Source organism: Anguilla anguilla, chromosome 1 (assembly GCF_013347855.1).
Source record: "Anguilla anguilla isolate fAngAng1 chromosome 1, fAngAng1.pri, whole genome shotgun sequence".
Lineage (NCBI taxonomy): Eukaryota > Metazoa > Chordata > Actinopteri > Anguilliformes > Anguillidae > Anguilla > Anguilla anguilla.
In genome coordinates, this window is record NC_049201.1 from 13,939,486 (window position 1) to 13,961,826 (window position 22,341).

Here is a 22,341-nt window from a genome sequence, read left to right on the forward strand (position 1 = left end):
TTTACTGACACCTAGTCTATATCAATTAATTAATTTAAATATTTTAAAGTAAATTGAACAAAATTCAGTTTAGGCAGCTAACGTTAATTTATAAGACAAAGCGCCGAAATGTCGGTTGTCTATTTATTTTGAAACAACAGAATGCAAATATACCGATAACTTACCATACAGTAATACACCGTGTATTTGCATAGTTTTGCAGATGAGTAATGTACTGGCATTACATTTCACAGAATTTATTTAGTTTTTGTATCGAAAGTATGAAATATTTTAGTTAAAGTGCATTTATTATTGTTGAACTATTGAGATTAAGAGATGCAGCACTACATTTGACATGAAATATGTACTTCATGGACTTTAGATAATACTTGGGGGTGTTGCCCGTTAACCGCATATTTATGCGTACACCACTTGTAGGAAAGTTCCGTAGCGTCCTCTTGTGGCTGTTTACAGTATAGACAAATCGACGAATCCGAAGAAAAACCAAGATGGCTCCCGAGCAACGGGACGCAGACTTCCCTAGAAACGGGTAGTTAACTACATAAACACTGCATAAGAAATGTTGTAGCTCGTAAGCTAGCCTGATAGCTAGCTATGTTAGCTACTATCACTTATGAAAATTAAATGACTTTCATTATTAAACGGTAAGTAGATAACATTACGCGTTCTTATACCAAGTAATAAACTATTTACAGCTTTCAAAGTAATACATTTATTGCAAGACATATATAAGCTAGCTTAACTAGAGCTAATTGGGTGGATAGCAACTTAACGTTTGCTAACTTTGTCTGCCAATTACACCTAGCTATTTTATTTACTTGCTAGACGAGTTCATGCTAATTTTGATAACTAAGTTCTTGTTTTTTAAAATGAAATAACTATTGTTGCATAGATAATTAGCGAGGTAAATTATGTTGACAATTAAGCTTATTAAAGTAATTTAAGGATATTATAGCTAACTTAGGTGTGGAACACTAAAAATGGTAAGGTGGTACGGAGGCGTATCCAACTTTCACCTCAGCCTGTCAAAACATGTCCTAACAATATAACTAGTTGCACTTCACATCCTTTCCCTCTGAAAATGTTGAGTCTGATGTACAGGAACTCCGTGTCATCAATACATGTCACCTGAAAGGAAATCATGACCCAGAGTGAAAAGCAAAAACCCACCAGTGATGAAGAAGTCATCAAGGAATTGGTACGACGTCAAAACTTTTGAGTTGTGATGTTTACCCGGCCAGTGATTTCTGACAAAATATGCGTGTGATGCTCAATATAGAATTACTGTACTCCCGAACAGTGCATTAGCAACGGCATATCCTATGAGAAGGTGTCCCAAGATGGAAGCAACATCAGGTCTCTGGAGATGTTTTTCTCAGGGTATCCGCGCATGGTGGGACTGTCCCTGTTCCCCAGGCTAAGCCAGCTGATAGTGGTGGGCCAGAGTGTGAGCCACATAGAGGGCCTGGAATTTTGCCCTCTGCTTCAGGAGCTCTGGGTAGTGGAATGCCAGCTGACGGTGAGTGTGGCCTTCTGGTTTATTTGTGCAGCACATACCAGAGCGAGTTTGATGTATAATACTCCCAGATCACAGCTGTTGTGTCAGAGGATTAATCTAAATATGTCAAGTAGGGACAGTATTATTGTAATATTCAATGTCTAAGTTGTGATGTGTTTTGTTCATTGCACCTGGTAACCACTTCTCAACTGATAACGACAGACCTTAATGAAAGTGTTCTCCTACCTCACCTCAGCCATTTGTATCTGGACACTGTTACTGTGTTCAGTATGCAGGAGTGGTTCTTTTCACAGGTACATTGATTGTAAGAATGTGGCAAAGCTCTATTTCCCGAAGTAGGCCCATTTTTAAACCAGCTATGTGTTGCTGTTGCAGAACGTCTCTGGACTCCAAACTTGCCGTCAGTTACAGAAGCTGTACATTTATGACAATAAGATCAGTAAGATTGAAAACTTGGAAATGCTGGACAGCCTGGAGGTCTTATGGATCAACAGCAACTGCATTACTCTCATTGAGGTGAGCTTATGTTCCAGCCACTTTCATCAGTATTTTCATTTATATAATAACCATAGTGCATACATCTGATCACATGTGAAGTACCATTGTGATAAATGTTCTTAATGCAAAAGAGGTGCTTTGAGAACAGTTTTCTGCTTCTCATACACAACTATAGAAATGAATGCAGTACATGTTCCAGTGATTTTTTTTTCTTTGCCATGCATAGGGGCTGGATACTCTCCTAAATCTGAGAGAACTGAACCTTGCTGACAACGCTATTGAAAGAATTGGTAGGTTCATAATTTTGTGGTACAGTTTATTTGTGCACTGTAGGGTCGTACAGTTGTGCAGTGGATAGCACTGTCACCTCACAGCAAGATGGTGCTTGGTTCCTTGGCCTTTCTGTGTGGAGTTTGCATTTTCTTCCTGTGTCCGTGTGTGTTCCCTCCTATAATCTAAAGACATGTAGGTTAGGGTATTCAGGGGACCATTAACAGGGCATTGCTTTAAAAGAGGTTGCATACTCAGTCAACCTTCCCTGTATAAATAAAGGCAAATAAACGGTTTGCAATTAAATGAATTCATTTTATGCTGTCTGTGTACCATGATGTCGATTTAATTACCAGCAGGATGTACAGAATAAATAGGAGTGGCTGTCAATATTTCTGCAAGCAAATCTTTTTGATGGATGTATTGGCTGCATTAAATGAAGCCACGGGCTGATTGTTCATGTTGTCTCTTTTACGTAACCCGAAGAATCACATTTTTCAAATTATTTTTTCAGGACACGGTCTTGATTGTAACTCTGGGCTTGAAAATCTAAATTTATCAGGAAATAAAATCAGCTCCTTTAAGGTATGTATGATTGATCTAATTTCAGACCATCTGTGCTTGGCTGAAATGGCCTAAACGAGCTGTTTCCCCGACAAATATGTGCATTTGGTTTGTTTTCCCAGAAGCTGTTATTTCCTTTTGATTATCAATTTTTTTCTTTGATCTGAAAACCAATATGAAAACCAAATGCCATACAGCATGTTACATATTTTTTTGATTGGTTGTCATACAAAGAATGCCAATGTTTTCCAGGCTTTTTATTTTAAAGGATCTTATTACAGCAATCAATCTGCCCTTGCGGGAGGGTGATTATCTGAGGCCATTTTGAAAACATCTGCTAATTTTGGTGGCATTAAATTCCAGCAAGGCGCTGCTTTTCAATCAATGCCATCACCACAATGTAACACGTCTGTCATCTTCTTTAAGAAAAAAAACTGTAATTCTTTTCAAACAATACAAAAGCAATTTGCACATTGTGGAGTACGCATAATACATTTCAGTCAAATTCACATGCCTTTTCCTCAGCAGACAAATAACAGACTTAGGAGGGGTTTTGTGTATGTTTAGGAGCACACTGTAGGCTATATTGTGCATCTTATAAATCGATGTCCCCAAGCACAGTACAATAGATGAATAGAGGCATGCTGTGTTTATTGTGAAATGATAAGTATGTTGAATCCTCTCTTTTTAAAGTATAAAGCAGCCCAGTACTGTAGCGTCAAGGTGCTCTGACAAGAATAAATGTGCAGTCAAAGGAATGCAGGTGCAAGTCTTTAAATGGAGCATCTGCTTTGAAAGTGCATAACCTGTGTGCTGCAGGAGCTCACGCACCTGGCACGTCTTCCCAGCCTGACGTCACTGGGGCTGAAGGACCCGCAGTCCGTCCCCAACCCCGTGTGTCTGCTGTGTAACTACGCCACGCACGTGCTCTACCACATGCCCGGCCTGCAGAGGCTGGACACCTACTACGTTTCCAACAGGCAGATAAAGGACACGGCGGAGGTGAGGACTCAGCGCCGTGCGGGCAGCTCGGCTGACGGAGATTAGCGTTCCCGTAAAGTCTTATTTTAATGGGAACACCAGGGGTGTGCAGTTCCACTCTGAGGCAAAAAAACTCTGAGGCCGCTCTTCCAGTCCCAGAAGCCACTTTTTAACTCAGATTTCTGGAATTTATTTTTTGCTTGATGGGTTAGCCTGTATTAGTAATCCTGTATCCACGGTCCACAGTCCGGTCCCCTGTAGAGACTTGCTTTATTCCAGATGAGTGGCGTGTGATGTGGTTTCTCTTTTCCAGTCCACTGTGATGAAGAAGATGATGTATTACAATATGCGGGTGAAGTCTGCACAGAGACAGCTGGCTAAGACACAGGCCAAACTGCTGGAGCACAAGAAGAAACTCATGAAGCTGCCAGAGGAGCGAATCAGGGCTTTCAGCTACGCCCTCAAACAGGTGGGTGTAGCACAGTCACGTCACCGTCACTGCAGGTCCTTCCAGGGGTGGAAAAGAAAGTAAAAGTCCTCCCCAGTATTTTGTTCTGATCACTTGGATTTGCTAGTTAGCACAATTCTCAGGCAGAAGGCGGAACTGATTAGTGTAATCTGCTGGCTGAGTTGATGGGAGGAAGAAACACATGGCAAGACTTTTACTTTCTGACCGCTGGACTTTGTACTTCTGGTTTCTTCCTGCTTGTTCCTGCTGTGCTTCTCACAACTAATATTCCAAATGTGCAACTTTTCCCCTGGGGAAAAATATTCATATTAATGTGGGTTGTGTAAATCTAAAATAAAAAAAGTGAAATCAGTGATCATGCTAGCAGATTCAGGTGTTCTGGAGTGTAGCTTTAACTGAAAAAGAGGCTGCTTTGTGAGTGTCAGCCTCCTAACCCACGCAAAAAAAGATTCCTTGGATTAACTCAATAAAATTATCAACTATGATTGTATGCAATATTATTAAGTATATGTGTTTTCAACTAAGAACTTATTCAGCTGAAATCACATATGTTAATAATATTCTTTGCACTGTCCCTTTTGAGCGCACTGCTTACTCTGTTTAACGAGCAGCTGGAAGGCGAGCTGGCAGAGGTGCAGATGCACAGGAAGTCTGCGCGCACCTGGGAGACCGGCCCTTCCTCTCAGGCCGAGGAAGCCAGCGAGTCCGACGCCGCGCCCGATGACATCACCAGGGACCCCAGGCTGGAGTACAAACTCCACTGCAAACTGGGCGCGGTGAAAGAGAGGCTGAGAGTATGGATGCAGAGACTGGAGGAGTGAGTGAGAGCCCATCAGTCAGGGCTGCAGAGACAGCGTAGAGACAAACCCCGAGACAACAGTCACACCGTCTTATTAAACATTCATATGCATGCTAGGCCCAGAGATGTTGAATGCCTGAGCCTTTGGAATACTTAGCTTTGTTTTTGGATCCAAAGCACGGCGACCAATCTCTAAAATAACAGACAGAAACAAGAAAAGAAAACATTTTGGAAATAACTCAATGAATGTGTCGGTGTATAGCGCAGCATTAATATTTCTGCCACTAGTCTGAAGAATGCTCTTAGACATTCTGTCAAAGCAGTCCAGAGATCTGGATTGCCTTTGCAGACGGTCCGTCAACAAAAGTGCCTTTTATTTGAATTTGTGCTTCACCTTCTCAGCAAGGACACTGAAAGCATTTCTGTTTTTGTCTGCGAGCTCCTTTCCAGCCTACTGTCAGAGCCTTTTGTGGACATGAAATAACAGATGGTTGGTTTGTGCAGAAACTAGAGAAGAGATAAAAGAACTAAACATAATGAGGACTGGGACTAGATAACCGAGGCCAGACCCTGAGTCCTTATTTCATCTACCACAATTCATCTACAGTATGAGAGCGACTCCCTTCTTTGTCACTGGTTTATGTTCCAAAAGTTTTTTTAAATTGTAAAGCTACTGTACCAGGACATTTTAAAGGGCGGTATTTTAATAGTTAATTGGTGAAATGAGGTTTTGATGCTGATGCCTGCTTTGGACTAGTTTCCCCTGTACTTTTGGGTTGAACTGAGGCTGTTGTGGAGCTGTGTGAGTGCTTCTGTCTTGCAGTATTGAGACCCATCACCAGCAGAGCCTAACCCTGGCCACAGAGAGGAAGGAGCTGATGGTGCACTTCCTGTTAATGGAGCTGGAGACGGTGGGGAACATCCGCTTCGAGGAGGGCAGCCCCTCTGACCCCTGGTACCCATCCTGACCGACACGACGCCCACAACCGCCACTCAGTCAATAGAGCTCAGCGTAATTTAGCCAGTCTGACCTCACTGTGCGGGGAACGGTTCCTGACTCTCTCGCCGTTCGCCCTCGGCCCCCTGCAGGTTCAGCTCCTGCTACGACCTCGTCCTGTCGCGCTTCTGCGTCTGGGACTTCAGCGGCCACGGCATCACCGGGATCAAGATCAACGGCATCATCCGCATCCACAACCGCGCGCTGCGGCTGCGCTTCGAGGACAAGCTGCACGTCCTGCTGGCCAGCGATGAGTCCACCATTTTCTCGCAGTGAGGGCTCGAGCGCCGCTAACACCGCTAACACCGCTTAGCGTCCCTTCCCCTGGGGCCAGGATTAGAGCTGGAGTTAGTGCCCTGTGCTAGAAGGCCTGGTCCTTTTCACAGGAAAGCTAGTTCTCTCTTGTTTTGACAGTTACAAATCCCTGCTCAAACCACACTGGCAAAATCATTTATGTTAGACGTAGATACTGGAGACCTTCACAGTGGTGGTGAGGTGGTTAGAGTGTGCCAGAGCTCCGTGTACACTGTTTTTAATGACAGCTGCGCACCGTGAGCTAATGCTGTCTCTTTCTGAGAAGCTGTGCAGACCCCAGTGTCACCATTCTGCAGCTACAGAATGAGCCGTTGGCCCCTCCCCTGCTGCCTCTGAACTGAGGCTTCACAGCACATGGAGTTCTGGAATATATTTCAGAATTGGAGCCCTCATTAGGGAGAACTGCTTATCCATATTCCTACTTCAGGCTTACATAACTACAGCAGCTTGGGCATAATTGGCTAACATTATTATATCATTATAGGAGGCTTGTAATAGATCTCTGGATAGATTCAAAAAATTGTACTGGAAATGATTTGGAATGATTTATCAGTTGCCCCTGGTCAAATTTTTAGGTTAAGATGTTCTAGGTCTAGGGGTACTGTTTATACATTTTGAATCAAACAAGTGAAATGCGTAAAGACAGCATAGCATTCATCATTTTATGTTTGAAATTAGCAAGTCCAATGAGGCTGAGCACAGGAGGTGAAAATAAGCATTAGAGGGACCGGTTCCATTAAAAAACCAACAGGCACGGAGAGACAGTATGTGAATAATTTGAGTGGAAGGTTAAGTGAACCATCTTGCAATCTCTGTGTGTCAAACAAACTAATGGAAATATTATCTATATTTTTTCTGACCGAGTGGCTTGCTGCAGGAACTGTAGTCAGTCATGAATTATAGAATGTGTAAAAAGCTTCAGGCCTAACATTATTCTTTCATAGCCTGCTATATCACCAGAGAGCTACAAGCATTAACACTTTATTTTTCTCTGAGTCAGAGTTCTTCTCAGATGTTTAATTCGACGCTGGTTTACTTCCTTGATTTCGACGTGGGCAAAGCTTCTTGTAAATCTGAATAAATGCATTTTATATTTCGAATGTGATACACAGACAATGAATGACTCAGTCTCAGTTTAATCATAAATGAATGCATTTATGTATGTAATACTATCAATATCATCTTATGGTAATCCTAAAAGGTGACAAGCCATTAGAATAAAATTAGCTGTAAAATAAGGGATTTTGGAGTTCACTTCTTGAAATGTCATCAAAGCACAGAAATGATTATGTACAACATTATACTGTCAGTAACTGTTCCGTAAACGCAGGCAGAAAGGCCTCCGGTAAAATCAAGGGGTCAGATCACATGTCAGTCAAGTAGTGATCGATGGGTTCTGCCAGCTCTAGCAGCATCAGAATTATATAATATTCCAGCATTTATGAAATTGTCCAGCTGCTCTCTGTCCATTATGAAAATCTCTCAGCACGCGGCCATCATGTCAGCAATCCATTCCCTGTGGATCTCAAACAGTTTCCAAGCCAATGAATGGCCTGAGAACAAAATGTTTTCAGTTCTGGAGAAAACAAGCCGCATTTTTTAAATTCTGTGTCAGGACCCGTGTGGTGGTTTCAGCAGACGCTGTGAAGGACGCCTCTGCGCTCGAGCGCTCCTCCGACCTTCCCCTTCCCTCCTCTTTCCCGCGCAGAAACTACAAGCGCTGGCTGGAGTACCTGTTCTACGTGTACGACCCGGAGCGCACCGACGGGAACGAGTTCCTGCACATCCCCGAGGAAGGCTTCAGAACGGCGGACGGGTACAAGGTGCCGCTGCCGGGGGGGGGGGGGGGATGTGAGGGCGTGTCGCACTGGGGGCATTTGGGCGCAGCGTCTGGACCCTGTGTGATTGTGTGTGTGTGTGTGTGTGTGTGTGTGTGTCTGCAGGCTCTGGGGAGAGAGAGGGCCGTACCGTTGTCCAACAGCCTGAGCGTGTGTGAGAAGCTCAGGATGGAGTACGCGCTCAAACAGGCGCGGGCCAGGGGGAGGCGCTGTGGTGACTCCCTCCCTTTCAGACACGGTCTGTGCTCCACCCCACACCGCTCCTCTTTAAATAATCAACACTCTTAGAGGTGCCATGGCTTCCAAAACACTTGGCTTATATTTACATATTTAATGAATTATGTATTACACTTTCGGATAAAATAGGTCTGGATTGCACACGCTTGTAATTATTGCATAACATTGTCATGCATTAGATTTGTGCTTAATCTCACTGTAATGTATTAAAAATGGAAATTGTACAAGAACCTTTTTGAAAATAAATCTCTATATTACATGAATATATACATATATACAATGTATATTACACATCCCAAGTTGATCCTTTTACATGGGGGTCCTTAGCTATAGTGTGGTAATCATTTGGGTATCTTGAGATGGGCTGGTTTGGGAGCCTGTGGATTAGGAGAGACCTGTCCCTGTGTTCTCCAGGCCAGATCCTGGTGGCCAAGGTGTTCCTGGGACGCAGCACGTCAGCTCGGGAAGGGGTGGAAGTGGACCCCGAAAAGTACTCCAAAGTGCACTCTGTCTTCCGCAGCGCCAGAAAGGACTCAGGTGTGGGGGAGGGGGGGTTTAAAGTGTGTCCCAGACACCAGTTGTTGACTACGGTGAAACAATCGTCTCTCTCCTCTGTCTTTGCCCACTGCCTGGCGTGTAGAAAAGCTCTGCTCCGCTAAACACCACAACAGCTGTGAGTGCAGCCTTCGCCAGTGCCAGTGGTACGTCTTCGACCACGAGCTGGTCCTCCCAGAGTACCTCATCGACTTTGACTACGTCACTCAGGTGCGCCCCGTCTCTCTGGTAAAAAGTGAGACTGTGCATTTGGATTTTTACCAGGGAAAAAACCTTTGAGCACATGCAAAACTAATAACACAGCCAATGATTGGTGCTAAACAAATACCTTGACCAATCATTGGTCATGTTACAGGTTTTGTGTATGCTAAAAGGTTTTGCGTGTGTGGAACGTCTTGGTGAATCAAGCCCATGGTCTCTTGTGCCTCAGGAAAGTCATCTTGCTTGATGTAGGTGTGACTTTTTTCTGCTCCTGTTGTTGTAACATGAGCAGGACAGAAACCAGTGCGGGTTCCTGGAGCAAAAGCCCTCCAGCAACACAGAGGTATCCGCCCAGTGCTCCCCGGACGCCAGCCTGGACGAGGAGGCCCTCGGCATGGAGCCCGTCCTCCAGCCCAGGCCCAAGATGCCGAGCCTGGATGAGAAGGCCCTGCTGGCAGTGGCCCGGGCCAACGTGCTGAGCCAGATCACCGTAAGATCTCCCTAAATCTCTCACCGCTTAAGCCTCTCTCTGTTGGCACATGCGCACGTTTACTGCTTTATTGAAAATGAATGTCCATTCAGCCCAAATCCGAGACGGTGTATCTGTGTTACCAGGTCTTTAGAGTGAATGGGTGTGTGCATGGCCTGCAGTATGAAGTTGTGGTCCGTAGATCTTTGGTCTCCAGTGCGTACCTGTAGATTCATATCTTGAAGGAACACTGCAGTTCTTTTGACGTTCATTGTTGGAAGCAGAAAAATATAGAAACAGGTTTTTTCCGTGTGTATAGAAGGTGTAAATAGTAAGAACTATAATAACTAAGTCACCCTAGGCATGTGTTTTACAATTAGCCAGTGGAATGCCACTGTGCTTTAATTTGCGTGAGCTGGTTCTCTCATAGCATGTTAGTCACGGACGTGGGCCTTCGTTCCTCTTGGTCTCAGGTCCTTAATCTCCATGGCAACAGCCTGAGCAGGCTGAAGGAGATCTCGCGCCTCACAGCCCTGCGGCGGCTGACCGTCAGCTTCAACGAGCTCACACATCTGGACGACATCTCGCATATGGTGAGGAGCGGTGACCTCCGTCCTCCATCTTCATCTGCGCGCTTCTCCCCATCGCCCCTCCCCCCTCGTTACAGACACGCACTCTCAGGTGTCTCCTTCCAGCCCGTTTATGGTGAAAACTGGAACTAGGCTGCTTCGCCTACTGCAGCACATCTGCAGACACACAGATTGTGTATAAAATCTGGCCTCAGGCAGTGCTGAATTGTTTTACGTTAAACAGCTGCTGTTCACACACATTGTGCTGATAGAGCTGCTTCTGCTTCTTCTCTATCTCGATAAGGAAATGCCAAGATGTACATACCAACAGATTAAATTTTATTTATTTATTTATTTATTTGTTTATTTGAAATGTAGAAATCATATATTCTTTATTGAAGCGTATTAACTGTCAACTCCCTTGCAGAAGATTTGAGATGTTTCTCTTTATGAAGTATTGCCAGTTGACTGTCAGTGAAGTCTGTGGTATTCCTGGGTGTGTGGTGTGCAGCCCAACCTGGAGTTTGTGGATGCGAGCCACAATCGCCTGGTGACCCTGGAGGGCCTCCGGGGGCTGGGCCGGCTCAAGCAGCTGGACCTGCGCTGGAACCAGCTCAGCCGGACCAGGGAGGAGACCAGCGTGCTGCGAAAGCATGCGCCCGCCCTGCTGCGCCTCCACATCCGCCACAATCCCTGGCTCAAGGTCAGAGGTCACACCCAAATATGTCCCCAAACTACGGTGCCTCAGTATCCCCCACAATCCCTGGCACAAGGTCAGAGGTCACATCCAAATATGTCCCCAAACTACGGTGCCTCAGTATTCCCCACAATCCCTGGCACAAGGTCAGAGGTCACACCCAAATATGTCCCCAAACTACGGTGCCTCAGTATCCCCCACAATCCCTGACACAAGGTCAGAGGTCACGCCAAAATACATCATCACACTACAGCCCCTCAGTTTCCCCCACAATCCCTGGCACAGTTCACTTAAAAATATATTCATAGGCACAAAGTAAGAGGCCACACCTACAGATCATCTGACAATGGGCCGCATTTCACAACACTTAATTTGTGACACCTCGGACAAGATGGTGCTTCGCTTTCTCTTTCTCTACTTCAACAAGACAGAATAAATTCTACCACAGAGCAAACACACAACACACACACACATACATACACGCACACACACATACACGCGCACACACACACACACAGAAAAACAGATACAGACACACACAAGGGCACACGCACAAGCTCTCCCTTGCTGATGCCTTTCAGCCTGGGACGGTGCGGACCACGGTGCTGGGCCGCCTGAAGACGCTCACGCACCTGGACGACCAGCTGGTGACTGAGGAGGAGGCTGCTGCTGCAGTGCAGATTGCTGCTGACTCCAGAATTAACCAGGTCAGAGAGCAGCCTCCCTGCTGCTGGGCTGAGCGTGAGCACTGTGCGTAAGGACAGCATTACTGCATCAGGAAAAATATGAGCAATAATCAAGGAGAGTCCTTGAGGTTTAACCGAAGATTACATTACCGGATAAGACCCAGCACACCCCATAGCTACTCAAACATATGATCGTGTTTCCTTCAGACAGGTTGAGGAGTTTGTTCAGCTGTCTTGTGAAGGAAGATGTAATGAAGTGCTTATGAGGTCATCTGCTAACCGCCCCCCAGGCTGCCCTGTTGGCCCACTCCCGGACCGACCCGGACCGGCCCCGCAGCCTCAGCCTCCTCTCTGCGGCCCAGCTCTTGACCCAGCTCAGCCCAAACCCCTGGGACCTTAGCGGCCTACTGGAACCGGGCTGGACCTCCAAGGTGAGCCTCATTCCCCGCCTGGTTTGTCTGTGTGGAAAACTGCCTTTGCAGTGTTCAGCCATTTACATCATTATAACAGGCTAATAATTTAGTGACCAATTAAGCATAGGCTCTGCTACTGGTCTGTACACTGTGTTTGGTTTGAGAAATGACTGTGTGTTTCTTTGGATTAGATCACTGCCCTCAACCTGGATGGTCAGAGGCTCTCTCGGCTCACCAACCTGGACAAACTGGTCAACCTGCGCTGGGCGTCGTTCAATAACAATGACATCACCAAGGCAGAGGGGCTGGACAGCTGCCAGCATCTGGAGGAGCTGTCCCTCAACGACAACTACATCTCCAGAATGGACGGTCAGACACAGCGCCTCTGAAGGCCACTTCAGACCAAAGGAACGGATGTTTGGCTCCCGTGTTTACGAAGCCTTGCTTTTATTAGCAGTACTGCTGCTACCACAAGCATTTCACTATCGCTACTACTGTCTGGTTTTGCTATATTGACCTACATATTTGCCAGATGGGTATTGCAGCCAACAAGGAAGGAACTGTAAACAAGGAAATGGAGAGAATCGCTGCTATGGTAACCATAAACAAGTCTCATCTGGTCGCTTTGGTGGGAACGGTTCAGTTTTAGAATGGTGCATACCATGAGTTTTGAGACTCTTTTGCGAAGTCACCAGTTGCAGCTTGTTTCGCCGTGAATCTTTGGTCTGAACTGGCCTCAAGAGCGAGCTCAGTATCAAAGTGATACGTGCCCAATGGCGTGTATATGACTTGTTAGATTTGTTCATTAGAGCTGAGGCACGTGTAGTTCTCTATGAAAGGAGCAGAATGAAGCCACAGTGGGTGACTGGCAGAGCCGGCCTCTCTGTTTCCAGGTGTGTCCAAACTGCACCGCCTCACCCGCCTGAGCATGAACGGGAACCAGCTGACCAGTCTGGACGGGGGCGTCCTGGACCGGCTTCCCAACCTCCACTTCCTGTCTTTGGAGAACAACGGCATCAGCTCCCTGCAGGGCGTCCAGCGCGCCCGCTCCCTCTTCGAGTTCTACATCGGCAACAACCGCATCTCCACCACCAGGGACGTCTATCACCTGAAGGTCAGGCCCCACACCGTCTCCCCTCAGAGCCAGGTCAACGTGCCATTCTCCACTGCTTTCCTTCTGTTTGCCTGTACAGCTGTGCAGTGAGCAATATGGAGCAGAGAGCAACTTGTGTTCAAATCCAAACAAACTCAAGACTAGAAAATTGCAAATGTTAAATATGAAGATTCTGTGTAAGATTTAGGAAAGTGGCCCCTTTTTGTGGGATATGGGATTTGTAATGAAAACTTCAGATTGCTGAAGTTGTTAGGAGAAACGTATTTGTGACGTGGTATATGGAAGTCAAAACAACATTTTTTCTACAGAGCCTGACAAACCTCATCATCCTGGATCTATATGGGAATCCTCTGGTGGAAAAACAGGAAAACTACAGAATATACGTGGTGTTCCACCTGCCCTCTCTCAAGGCTTTGGATGGGGTTGCAGTGGTGAGTGTCTCTTCTCTCATATTACAGATGTATCAATATTAAATGAACTGCCATAAAGGATTGCTGGTGCTGATCATCAAATAGAAGGAGAGAAACTGGATCAGCTCCTCTCCTTTGTCCAGTGGTGGACGTGGTCTGGCTGTTAACCCTTTATAGTGTAGGATAACAAATATGTCATTAGAATGTTCTTAACTGAGTATTCTAATGCTGATGTAACTATCGTTGCTGAGTTCTAGAACACTGAATTCAAATTTGGAAAAAAAAGAAAAAATTCCGAAAAACCTGCTATTCAAAGGGTTAACAGACAGCTGCACACTGAGGTGCCCTGTGCTTTTTTGAAAGGAGACGTCGGAGTGCGAGAACGCCAAGGACGTGTTTGGAGGGCGGCTGACTCTTGACATGGTGACAGAGAAGCTGGGTCACTCCAACTACTCAGACATCTCCCAGCTGGACGTGCAGTCCTCCTCTATCAGGTGCTTAATAGACCACTCCGTCTTTTCATGACATAAAGAACATCCAGTTCCATCAAGGATAGAAAAATGGAGAACTGGAGCAGAAGATGAAAGTATTTGATCCTGTAGGAAATGGGAGATAATAAAATGCTGGTGGTGGTATCCACACATGTAATTAACCCCAGTGCAGCCTGGGGAGGCGGGGTTTCGGTTGTCTAGCAGTTGATTGGTGCCCCTGCAGTGTGCCTATGAAAACTCCCAAAGTCCAGTCCTCTAGCTCAATGGGTGCACAGCTCACCTGCAAACCTAAAGGAAATAAGGGGGAATACGTGTTATGAACGCAGCTGAAATTAGATGTCTGCTGCATCATGTATCCCTGCAGGACCGTGGACCTGACCCCTGGAGATCTGTTCAGCAATCTACAGCATGTCAACCTGGAGCGAAACAATCTCACCTCCTTCAGCGGCCTCGTCTACTTACCCAAAATCAAGGTGTGTACTGGGTCACCTTTCACAGCCCTGGCCACACTCCAGAGGTTAAAGTCCCCTAAATCCAGTCCCCCCTGTCTGTTCTCTCGGTTCCTCTCTGGATCAAATCCCACCATGAATCATATAAATTGCGTTCACCGGTAATGGTTTGGTGCCTTCAGAATCTCTTTTATTCAGTGCAGTGCATAAGTATTTGGACAGTGACACAATTAATGAACAGACATTCTCCGTGCTTTTTTGTGCAGGCGCTGCATTTGAATTACAACCACATTGAGTCCATCCTGCCCAGACAGAAGGCCCAGGCCCAGGCCCACCTGACCAACAGGCAGATTCTGTACCATAAGGTCATTTCCAGCGGCTACGGGCAGCAGGCCATGTCCAAGGGCAGCAGGTACCGATCAAACGAAGAAGCGAACGCAAAAAGCGAAGCAGAACACGTCACCTTTTATCTGTATTTTTATCTTCTGTAGGGTTCCATCCCTCTAGGCTGGATGTGGTGATTAAGTCTGCGCTGTGTAATTAGTTACAGCACTTCAAAGGCCAGGGAGGTATTCATCACCATCTTCTGCCTTGAGAAGCAGGATGAGGTCAGCCTCTGAAGTTCATAAAGTGGATTCAGCCGCCAGGGACTCCTCTAGTTAATCCGAGGCCTGCGTCTGGCCCGAGTCCGCAGTCTGTGCGGCTCAGCTGGTGGACTGCAGAGTGACAGGGAGCAGGCGCCTGGCTGTGCGCACCTCAGTGGGTCTATATGCGTGTGCGGCCATTGTGAACTGCCAGAGGATGTTTCAACAATCGCAACAAATGCAGCAGTACGGTTCTGTACTCTTAACTGAATAGATCATTACTGCAGTACAGCGGCCTTTACAACATTTATTGCCAATATTTCCATACTGAAGCCAAAAACGTCTATCATTATTGGCTTTAAAGACATAAAATTCAGTTTTTTTCCCTCAACTGAATAGCTAATCACTTCTATAGACATTGAAGCAGGCTTCACATTACAATGTATAATAGCTGTAATGGTTTCATTTTGCAGCCGAATAATGAAATTTGCGTCGCATGTAGTCAGTTGTTTTGAATGTGAGAAAAAAAAAATCAAGGTTGAAACATTGTCTAAACATTGAATGGACGGGTCGAAACATTTAGATACTGGGTCACGCGTGCGATGTGTCGGTCGTGAGAGTCGTTCTTGCTGTCCTCCACCGAGGGGCAGAGTGACTCCGTGTGTGCGCGTGCCACTGTTGACTCACGCAGAACAGGCCGAGGTCCCCGAGGTTGCCTCTTTTGTGAGTCAGCCCTTGATTGCTTGGGTGCACCTGCGAGTGTAGCTGAATGGGCAGGTGAAGAGGCCAGCCGTTAATGCGCCGGTCGCTCGTTGTCCTCCTCCTTAGGGATGCGGGCCCTGGAGACAGCCTGGAGCCACTAATGACAAACCTGGAGGTGTTGCATTTGAGCCACAATGGCATCTCCAACCTGGCCAATCTGCAGCTCAGCAGGCTGACCAATCTCAAGGCGCTCTTCCTCCAAGGTAAGGGCGCTTACGCGTATAAATACCGGTATTGAAGAACTGGCACAGAAAGAAGGCGAACAAAGAGCCGAATGAATGAGTCACACTGGCAGGCCGTATGTAGGAATTATATATTAATCATTTCCTCTCCGTATGCTGTTGTGTGTATTGTGCTCCAGAGCAGGGAAGCAATAAGCCACAGGTCGGGCTGACTATAGTCACTTGGTCCACATTCTAGCTTCTCTGTAAATTTGATTCAACTGCAAAGGCTCAAACGTTTTGAAACTGAACAGTCACACTAATAAATAGCTAATACTAAAATAAAATGTAAAACGATAAAAATTCGGAAATACAAAATATAAAATGACAGCATTGTTCCCTTGAAACCCTGGAAGCGTATTACGTGAGCGATAAACAGGAATAAACAGGAAACCAGCCCCTGAATATTTACTGTCGGTGGGCCCAGCAGAAGCTACTGCAGGAGAGAACAGGGTTTGCAGAGTGACGTACAGCTGTCTGTCAGCCCCGGAGCTGATTGGCCCCCGGTCCTCTCCTCACAGCCAATGAGATCACCCAGGTGGAGGGGCTGGAGGGGCTGCTGCAGCTGCGAGAGCTGGCCCTGGACCGCAACCGCATCAAGGCCCTGGGGGAGACCTCGTTCAGCGGCCAGGGCGTCCTGCTGGAGCTCCACCTGACCGAGAACCGCCTGCGGGAGCTCAGCAACCTGCACCCGCTCGGCCAGCTGCGCAGGCTCTTCCTGGGCGTGAACAAGCTGCAGGTACGGCTGCGCACACCGCTGTGGACCTGTGACTGCGCTCCCGCCCAGTACAGGGCTGTTTCTGGAGATCAAGCTTCAACAGCTACAGATCTTATTGAGCTGCTGATTAGTAGACTCAGGTGAGCCAAATTAGGGTTGAAATGAAAACCTACAGGACGGTAGAGCTCCAGGAACAGGGTTGGGCAGCCCTGATCTAGTAGGAGTTTTGGCTACTAAAAACACATTTTCACCTGCAGGCGTCTTATTTTTTATTGTGTTGGACTCGACACAATGCAGTGAATTAATAAGCCTACAGTATGTGTAGTTACCTTGGTTTAATGTTCTATCATTCTATGAATCTAATTTCAACATTGATTGAAGTTCAGAGTGCAAGGTGAGGAGATGGTGTGAAAACCAAAGGAAACACAATCAGACCGCAGTTATTTTTCTTCGCTTTTAATTGAAAGGCAAAAGCCAGTAATCTTCGGGGCACGTCGCTCGTTAGAGAACGAGTGAGGAGCGACAGCCATGACAGGAGAGAGAACGGCAGCGGCCTTTGTGTGCACCTCCTGTCAGATTATCCAGAGGTCGCGCACAAATCTATGCCACCCATTTCACTAACCACAGGGAATTCTGGGGGTTTTAATGGATGTACGCGAAGATTACAGCAGATTCTGTGCCTGATAAGAGTGAAATTTCCGTTTTGCAGCATGGAAGGGGATTGACTCCGTCTTTGCGTCTGTCTGTCTTTCCGTAGGATCTCTCTGAGATTGACAAGCTGGAGGCCCTCCCCTCTCTCACCGAGCTGTCTGTGGTGGGGAACCCTGTGAGTATTCTGTTCAGCTACACCAAGCCTGGATTCCACCCTGCAGGCTTGCTTGCAGTGTTCAGGCCTGCTTTTGTGATCCCTCTCTAGCATCTTAAGTTCTGAACAGCAAAATAAGGTTTGGAACAGCACCGCTGCTATACAGAACTGTGGTCAGTGGAGACCCACTGTAACATTGTAGGACATGGGAGCCCTTCAAGAGTGAAGCTGCTGCAGTGTATGGCAGTTTGTTGAGCGGGAACTCCCTGTACTGTCATCTCATACACCTGAGGTCCCCCTCAGCTTCCACTCTGTGATGAAGCTCACGCACTAAAGCAGGGGCTTTCAATCTTTTCTGAGCCAGGGACCCCACCCAGCAAAGACATCCACAGAACCCACATCATAAGTTGACGAGACCAGGTTAAAACCTATTATATGGCTGGACCTAACACACGTGATCCGGCCGACCAATGGTGTAACTTCATCACTCACTCACTCAGTTACTCACTCAGCTTGTAGGGCAGACATTCGCGTTTGTAGTGCTGGCCCCTCTGTTGCGGTCCAGCCAAAAAGGTTATATTTTTTAAAAAGGCTGTATATTTTCAAAATATGTGCCGCGGGGGGCGTACTGACGGCCGCTGTCCCCTAGGTGGCCCGCCGCTCCCAGCACCGGTCCTCGGTGGTGCTGCGGCTCTCCCGGCTGCAGGTGCTGGATGGCACGGCCGTGACGCTGGAGGAGAGGACCCGCGCAGAGCTGGCCTACGCTGAGACTCAGGTGCGACAGGACAGCAGCAGCACTTACACTCTACCAAGTGTATTTACTAACCGTGAGAAAGCTGGCCACTGCTTATTCACAACTGAACGTGTCAGAAATATGGTGAAGGTGATCTTTGTAGCAAAAGCATTAACCTGTTAACCTGTTTATAGGACTGAGCATTCACATCACCTATGATCCATAAGTAAATTAATATTTTACACTCTTATGATTTTAAGTTATATGTCATTGGTTGTATAATATAGTTATTATACAGGGCGACATAGCTCAGGAGGTAAGACCGATTGTCTGGCAGTCGGAGGGTTGCCGGTTCAAACCCCGCCCTGGGCGTGTCGAAGTGTCCTTGAGCAAGACACCTAACCCCTAACTGCTCTGGCGAATGAGAGGCATCAATTGTAAAGCGCTTTGGATAAAAGCGCTATATAAATGCAGTCCATTACCATTTACCATAGTTGTAACTGCATTGAATAAGGGTGTTGAGAGATTATTAAGCATGCCAGATTGAGTGTAATTCTACTGAAATATTTTTGTTCGCTTCAACATCAGGAGCACTGAAACCTTGCATCTTTGCAGTGTATATATTGTACTCAGTTGTTATGAATTGTCATTCCAGTAGGAGTGATTGTGTGTGCCATGCTGTCTCCAACCAGAGTTCTGTTTATCATTTTTCTATCATACACAAGTGTAATATAAACACGTACTGTATAAATGCACACTGATATTACCAGCAAATATTATTTCTGTATTTTCTTGGAAATCGTTCTTCCTGACAAGACTGTCCTCAAAAAAGTCTTATTTAGAAAACCTTAATAAGGACATACAGTATCATTCCACATCGATAAATGACAACCACCAAAAAAGCCCCGCCTCTATAAATTGAGCTCCTGCTAACAGGAGATGGGCCAGCCTTAATGCTGCTCCTGCAGTGAATTAAGAACAGTAATTCATCGCCGTGACGATATGAAATCCGCCCTGCCGATAATGCACCCGTGGCTTTAGCCCTATTAGCCGGGGTCAGCCGGGCCCTGCGCTCGGTAAGTGGATATGGGCCCGCGGAGGGTAAGGCAGATCTGCTCATTAAGGCCCGCTCTGCTACACCCTCGCCCTCGCCCTGGCTCTCTCGCCCAGCACGCCCCCCGGCTCCGCTTCTGTCATCATGTCAGCGCTAAAGTGTCGCCGTTAATCCATGATTGGTTCTGGCGCAGCGGCGGAGAGCTCCGGCGGGCCGTGGGCTCTAGCCCGCACGCGCGCGCGTGAGGCAGAGGTCTGAGAGCTGTTTCGCGGCGATGCGATCCGGCAGGCTGATTAACGGCGCCGCGGGTTCGGCGCGGCTGCTTTGTGCCGCCGCGGCGACGCGTGGCGCTGGCAGCCGGCCTCCTCGTGAGGCCGGTCGACCGTTTCCTTCAGCAGGAATGTGCAGTCTCCCTGACCCCCCTTCAAAGTCGCGTCCTTCTCCAGTTTGAAATCCGCCGTGGCAGAGGTCAGTGGGAGCTTCAGTTACTGCATCGCAGAAGGGTGTTTTCCTTTGTGCGACTGGCTGCCCGCTTCATAAATTCAAAATGTCAAGGTCTTTCTTCCGCTCCCGTTATTGCCAGGAAGTCTATTGACTCCATTGTCGCGAAATAAATAAATAAATTTCTACGCTTGGCAAATTATGAAGAAAATGCAGCCTATTTTTGTCCTTGGACCAGACATAAAAATACGCATGCGGCTTCTTATGTGCCTCTTCAGTGAAAGCAGATGTGTTTAGAACTGAAATCCGTCGAGTGTAGCCCTTCATCCGCGCGGGTGTAGAGGATTTGGTGTAATGTGAGTCTTTGCGGCGCTGATGCTGACGCTCTCTCCCCTGCGTCTGTGGCGCAGTGCTCTCTGCCCACTAGCGCCGCCCCGGAGGCCAACGTGCCCTGCCTGCTGCCCTTCATGCCGCGAGGCGTCCCGCTGCGCAGCACCACCATCGCGCTCCCTCACCTGCTGGGGCAGGACGGACAGCTGCCCTTCGGCCTGGAGGAGGCGCCGCTGAGCGACCCGCCCAGACGTCAGTCCCACGTCCCCTCCGCTAAACTGTACTAAACTGGCGGTTATTCTGCCCTCAGTGAAAAATTGTGGTTTGAGTTTGAGTTGAGCTTGGAGTCCAATGGTGAAGCTAGCGTTTCCCAGAGAGGGCGGGTGTAGCCAGCACAGCATTGCCGACCTCGCTGGGAAATGGTGGCCTCCCTAGAGGATGAGGCTCCTGTACTCTACCTGTGCCCTCTGTGTAAAACATGCAGTCCTGTGCAGGTGGGTTGTTTATTGCTTAGAAAGGGAATGGCATTCTTCTGATCATACCTCTTCTGATCATACCTCTCCTGAAATCTCCTCAATGCGTCAAAATCCTCTCGAGTGAAAATGAGATTAAATATTCTGTGTGATGTCATATATATTTTTTGGGGAAAACTCATGTTTACATTTCAGGTTATATTTATGCTGTTTCATCATCTTAGACCCAGAAAGCACTGATAAAAACGGACAGTGTAAACATCACCGTTGCGTACCCTGCTAGCTCAAACTCACAACTGTAACCCAAAGTTCATTTTCTCCCTCAAAGACAAAGCAAACGGGAGGCAGAAGCAAAATGGCGGGTTCATCCCCCCGCAGTGCCGCAGTGGCCCGCCAGAAATGGCCTTCCGACAGCTCCGAGGGGTGGTGGCCCTCCCCACCACATGCCTCCTTCCCAACGGCCACAGGGTCGTCATCCCGTACCCCCACCAGCAAGAGCAGGACGGCAGGTGGGTCACGCTACAATGGACCGTAAACAACACGGTCGTGTTCTGGGTGTTTCACAGCTATTCCTCAGTTTTAGGGCAAGGTGAACAGGGACTATGACCGTTATCTGAGTAGAAATAAAATGTATGTTTTTTCTTTAATTTCACCTGTTAAATATAATACATACAAGGAATACTGTGGGAGTGAAACGTAACAGTCACGCACACTGTCTACCTTGGCTTCTTAATTCTTGATTAACAATACAGTTGCATTTGGTTTTCGTTAAGTCATGAGCAAGGCACATATTTGAAGCAGACCGTGTCAGTGTTTCTCGCACTGCACACATGTAGTGTGTGGAGGTGTAACAGCAGGGGGCGCTCTTTTCACTTCTTTTGTCATTACAGGTGCCAGAGTGCTTCCAAACCACCATCGATGTAGCACGGTAACCACAGGGCTAGTACCAAAGCGCAAGTCCGATGGGAGAGGCTGGAGTTAGTGCGATGCCTGGAGCCCCCGCTCTGTCTCTTTCAGGCTGTGGGGCCCCACTATGGGCTGTTACATAAAGGAGAATGAGGAGTCCTAGGCCAGTCATGTTCATTGTTACACTTTTTGAATTTTACTTATTTATTAATGTTTATTTGATACATGAAACCTATGTGGAAGTGGAAGTGCTATAAAGAAAATTTTAAGTGAAAATTCCAGTTTTTTACAGTCTTTCTTGATTGAGCCTTTAGCTCAAGGCTAATAGGTTACACTAGTGTAATCATAAATTATAGTTGCACCGGAGTCCCTGTGTTGAAAAATCTCTGACTTGCATAACATATCTGACTATATAAGTGACCATCTCTCTCTGGATGTTGTTAATATGAGCTGAGACTTCATAGGCTCTGTGATTCACTCACTCGGTTCTCAATATGAGAAATTCATATTGCGGTTGAAATGAACTCCCCATTAAAAATGCCACAGATGCTGGGCATGCAAGTAGGTTGTCTCATTGGGTCAAATGGATGCCTGACAAGTGGATAATCCTGCTTTAGCACACCTCTCTACGGGTGATAATCTCTTATCACTAAAATGGCGACCTACAGTCAGCTGTAATCTTGAATGAATTGTAATGCAGCGATTTGTCAGCAACTAAGATACAGTACATAGTTACTCTAAAAGGCCCATAGATTATCCCTGCGTATGGGCAA

The 22,341-nt window shown here is 46.9% G+C and overlaps 1 protein-coding gene across 4 annotated transcripts; it reads left to right on the plus strand.

Annotated features, from left to right (window-relative positions):
• Nucleotides 1-504: 504 nt before the first annotated feature.
• Nucleotides 505-21,847, plus strand: lrrc9 (leucine rich repeat containing 9). 4 transcript variants are annotated; one of them, XM_035387448.1, is made up of 33 exons: nt 505-644; nt 1,102-1,198; nt 1,301-1,519; nt 1,895-2,035; nt 2,244-2,307; nt 2,802-2,872; nt 3,671-3,853; nt 4,146-4,301; nt 4,913-5,118; nt 5,924-6,055; nt 6,190-6,369; nt 8,028-8,235; nt 8,356-8,488; nt 8,902-9,024; nt 9,128-9,252; nt 9,536-9,733; nt 10,186-10,305; nt 10,793-10,984; nt 11,560-11,685; nt 11,955-12,095; nt 12,269-12,446; nt 12,971-13,191; nt 13,500-13,622; nt 13,965-14,095; nt 14,457-14,565; nt 14,808-14,953; nt 15,954-16,090; nt 16,630-16,847; nt 17,584-17,652; nt 18,281-18,406; nt 20,270-20,441; nt 20,991-21,171; nt 21,553-21,847. In XM_035387448.1, the coding sequence occupies exons 2-33, from the start codon at nt 1,142-1,144 to the stop codon at nt 21,584-21,586; spliced, it is 4,620 nt and encodes a 1,539-aa protein (XP_035243339.1). In that variant the 5' UTR covers nt 505-644; nt 1,102-1,141; the 3' UTR covers nt 21,587-21,847. The 4 variants fall into 4 exon arrangements, with proteins under 4 accessions (XP_035243339.1, XP_035243517.1, XP_035243616.1 ...); XM_035387626.1 differs by having other exon boundaries at nt 13,968-14,095; XM_035387725.1 differs by having other exon boundaries at nt 8,121-8,235.
• The last annotated feature ends 494 nt before the right edge of the window (nt 21,848-22,341 follow it).

What these genes read in the sequence shown, in the direction of transcription:
- lrrc9 (XM_035387448.1), top strand. Translation starts at nt 1,142, where the DNA reads ATGACCCAGAGTGAAAAGCAAAAACCCACCAGTGATGAAGAAGTCATC. An exon ending in ATAAAATCAGCTCCTTTAAG is followed by an intron (nt 2,873 to 3,670) that starts GTATGTATGATT and finishes TGTGTGCTGCAG; the next exon opens with GAGCTCACGCACCTGGCACG. An exon ending in TGGATGCAGAGACTGGAGGA is followed by an intron (nt 5,119 to 5,923) that starts GTGAGTGAGAGC and finishes TCTGTCTTGCAG; the next exon opens with TATTGAGACCCATCACCAGC.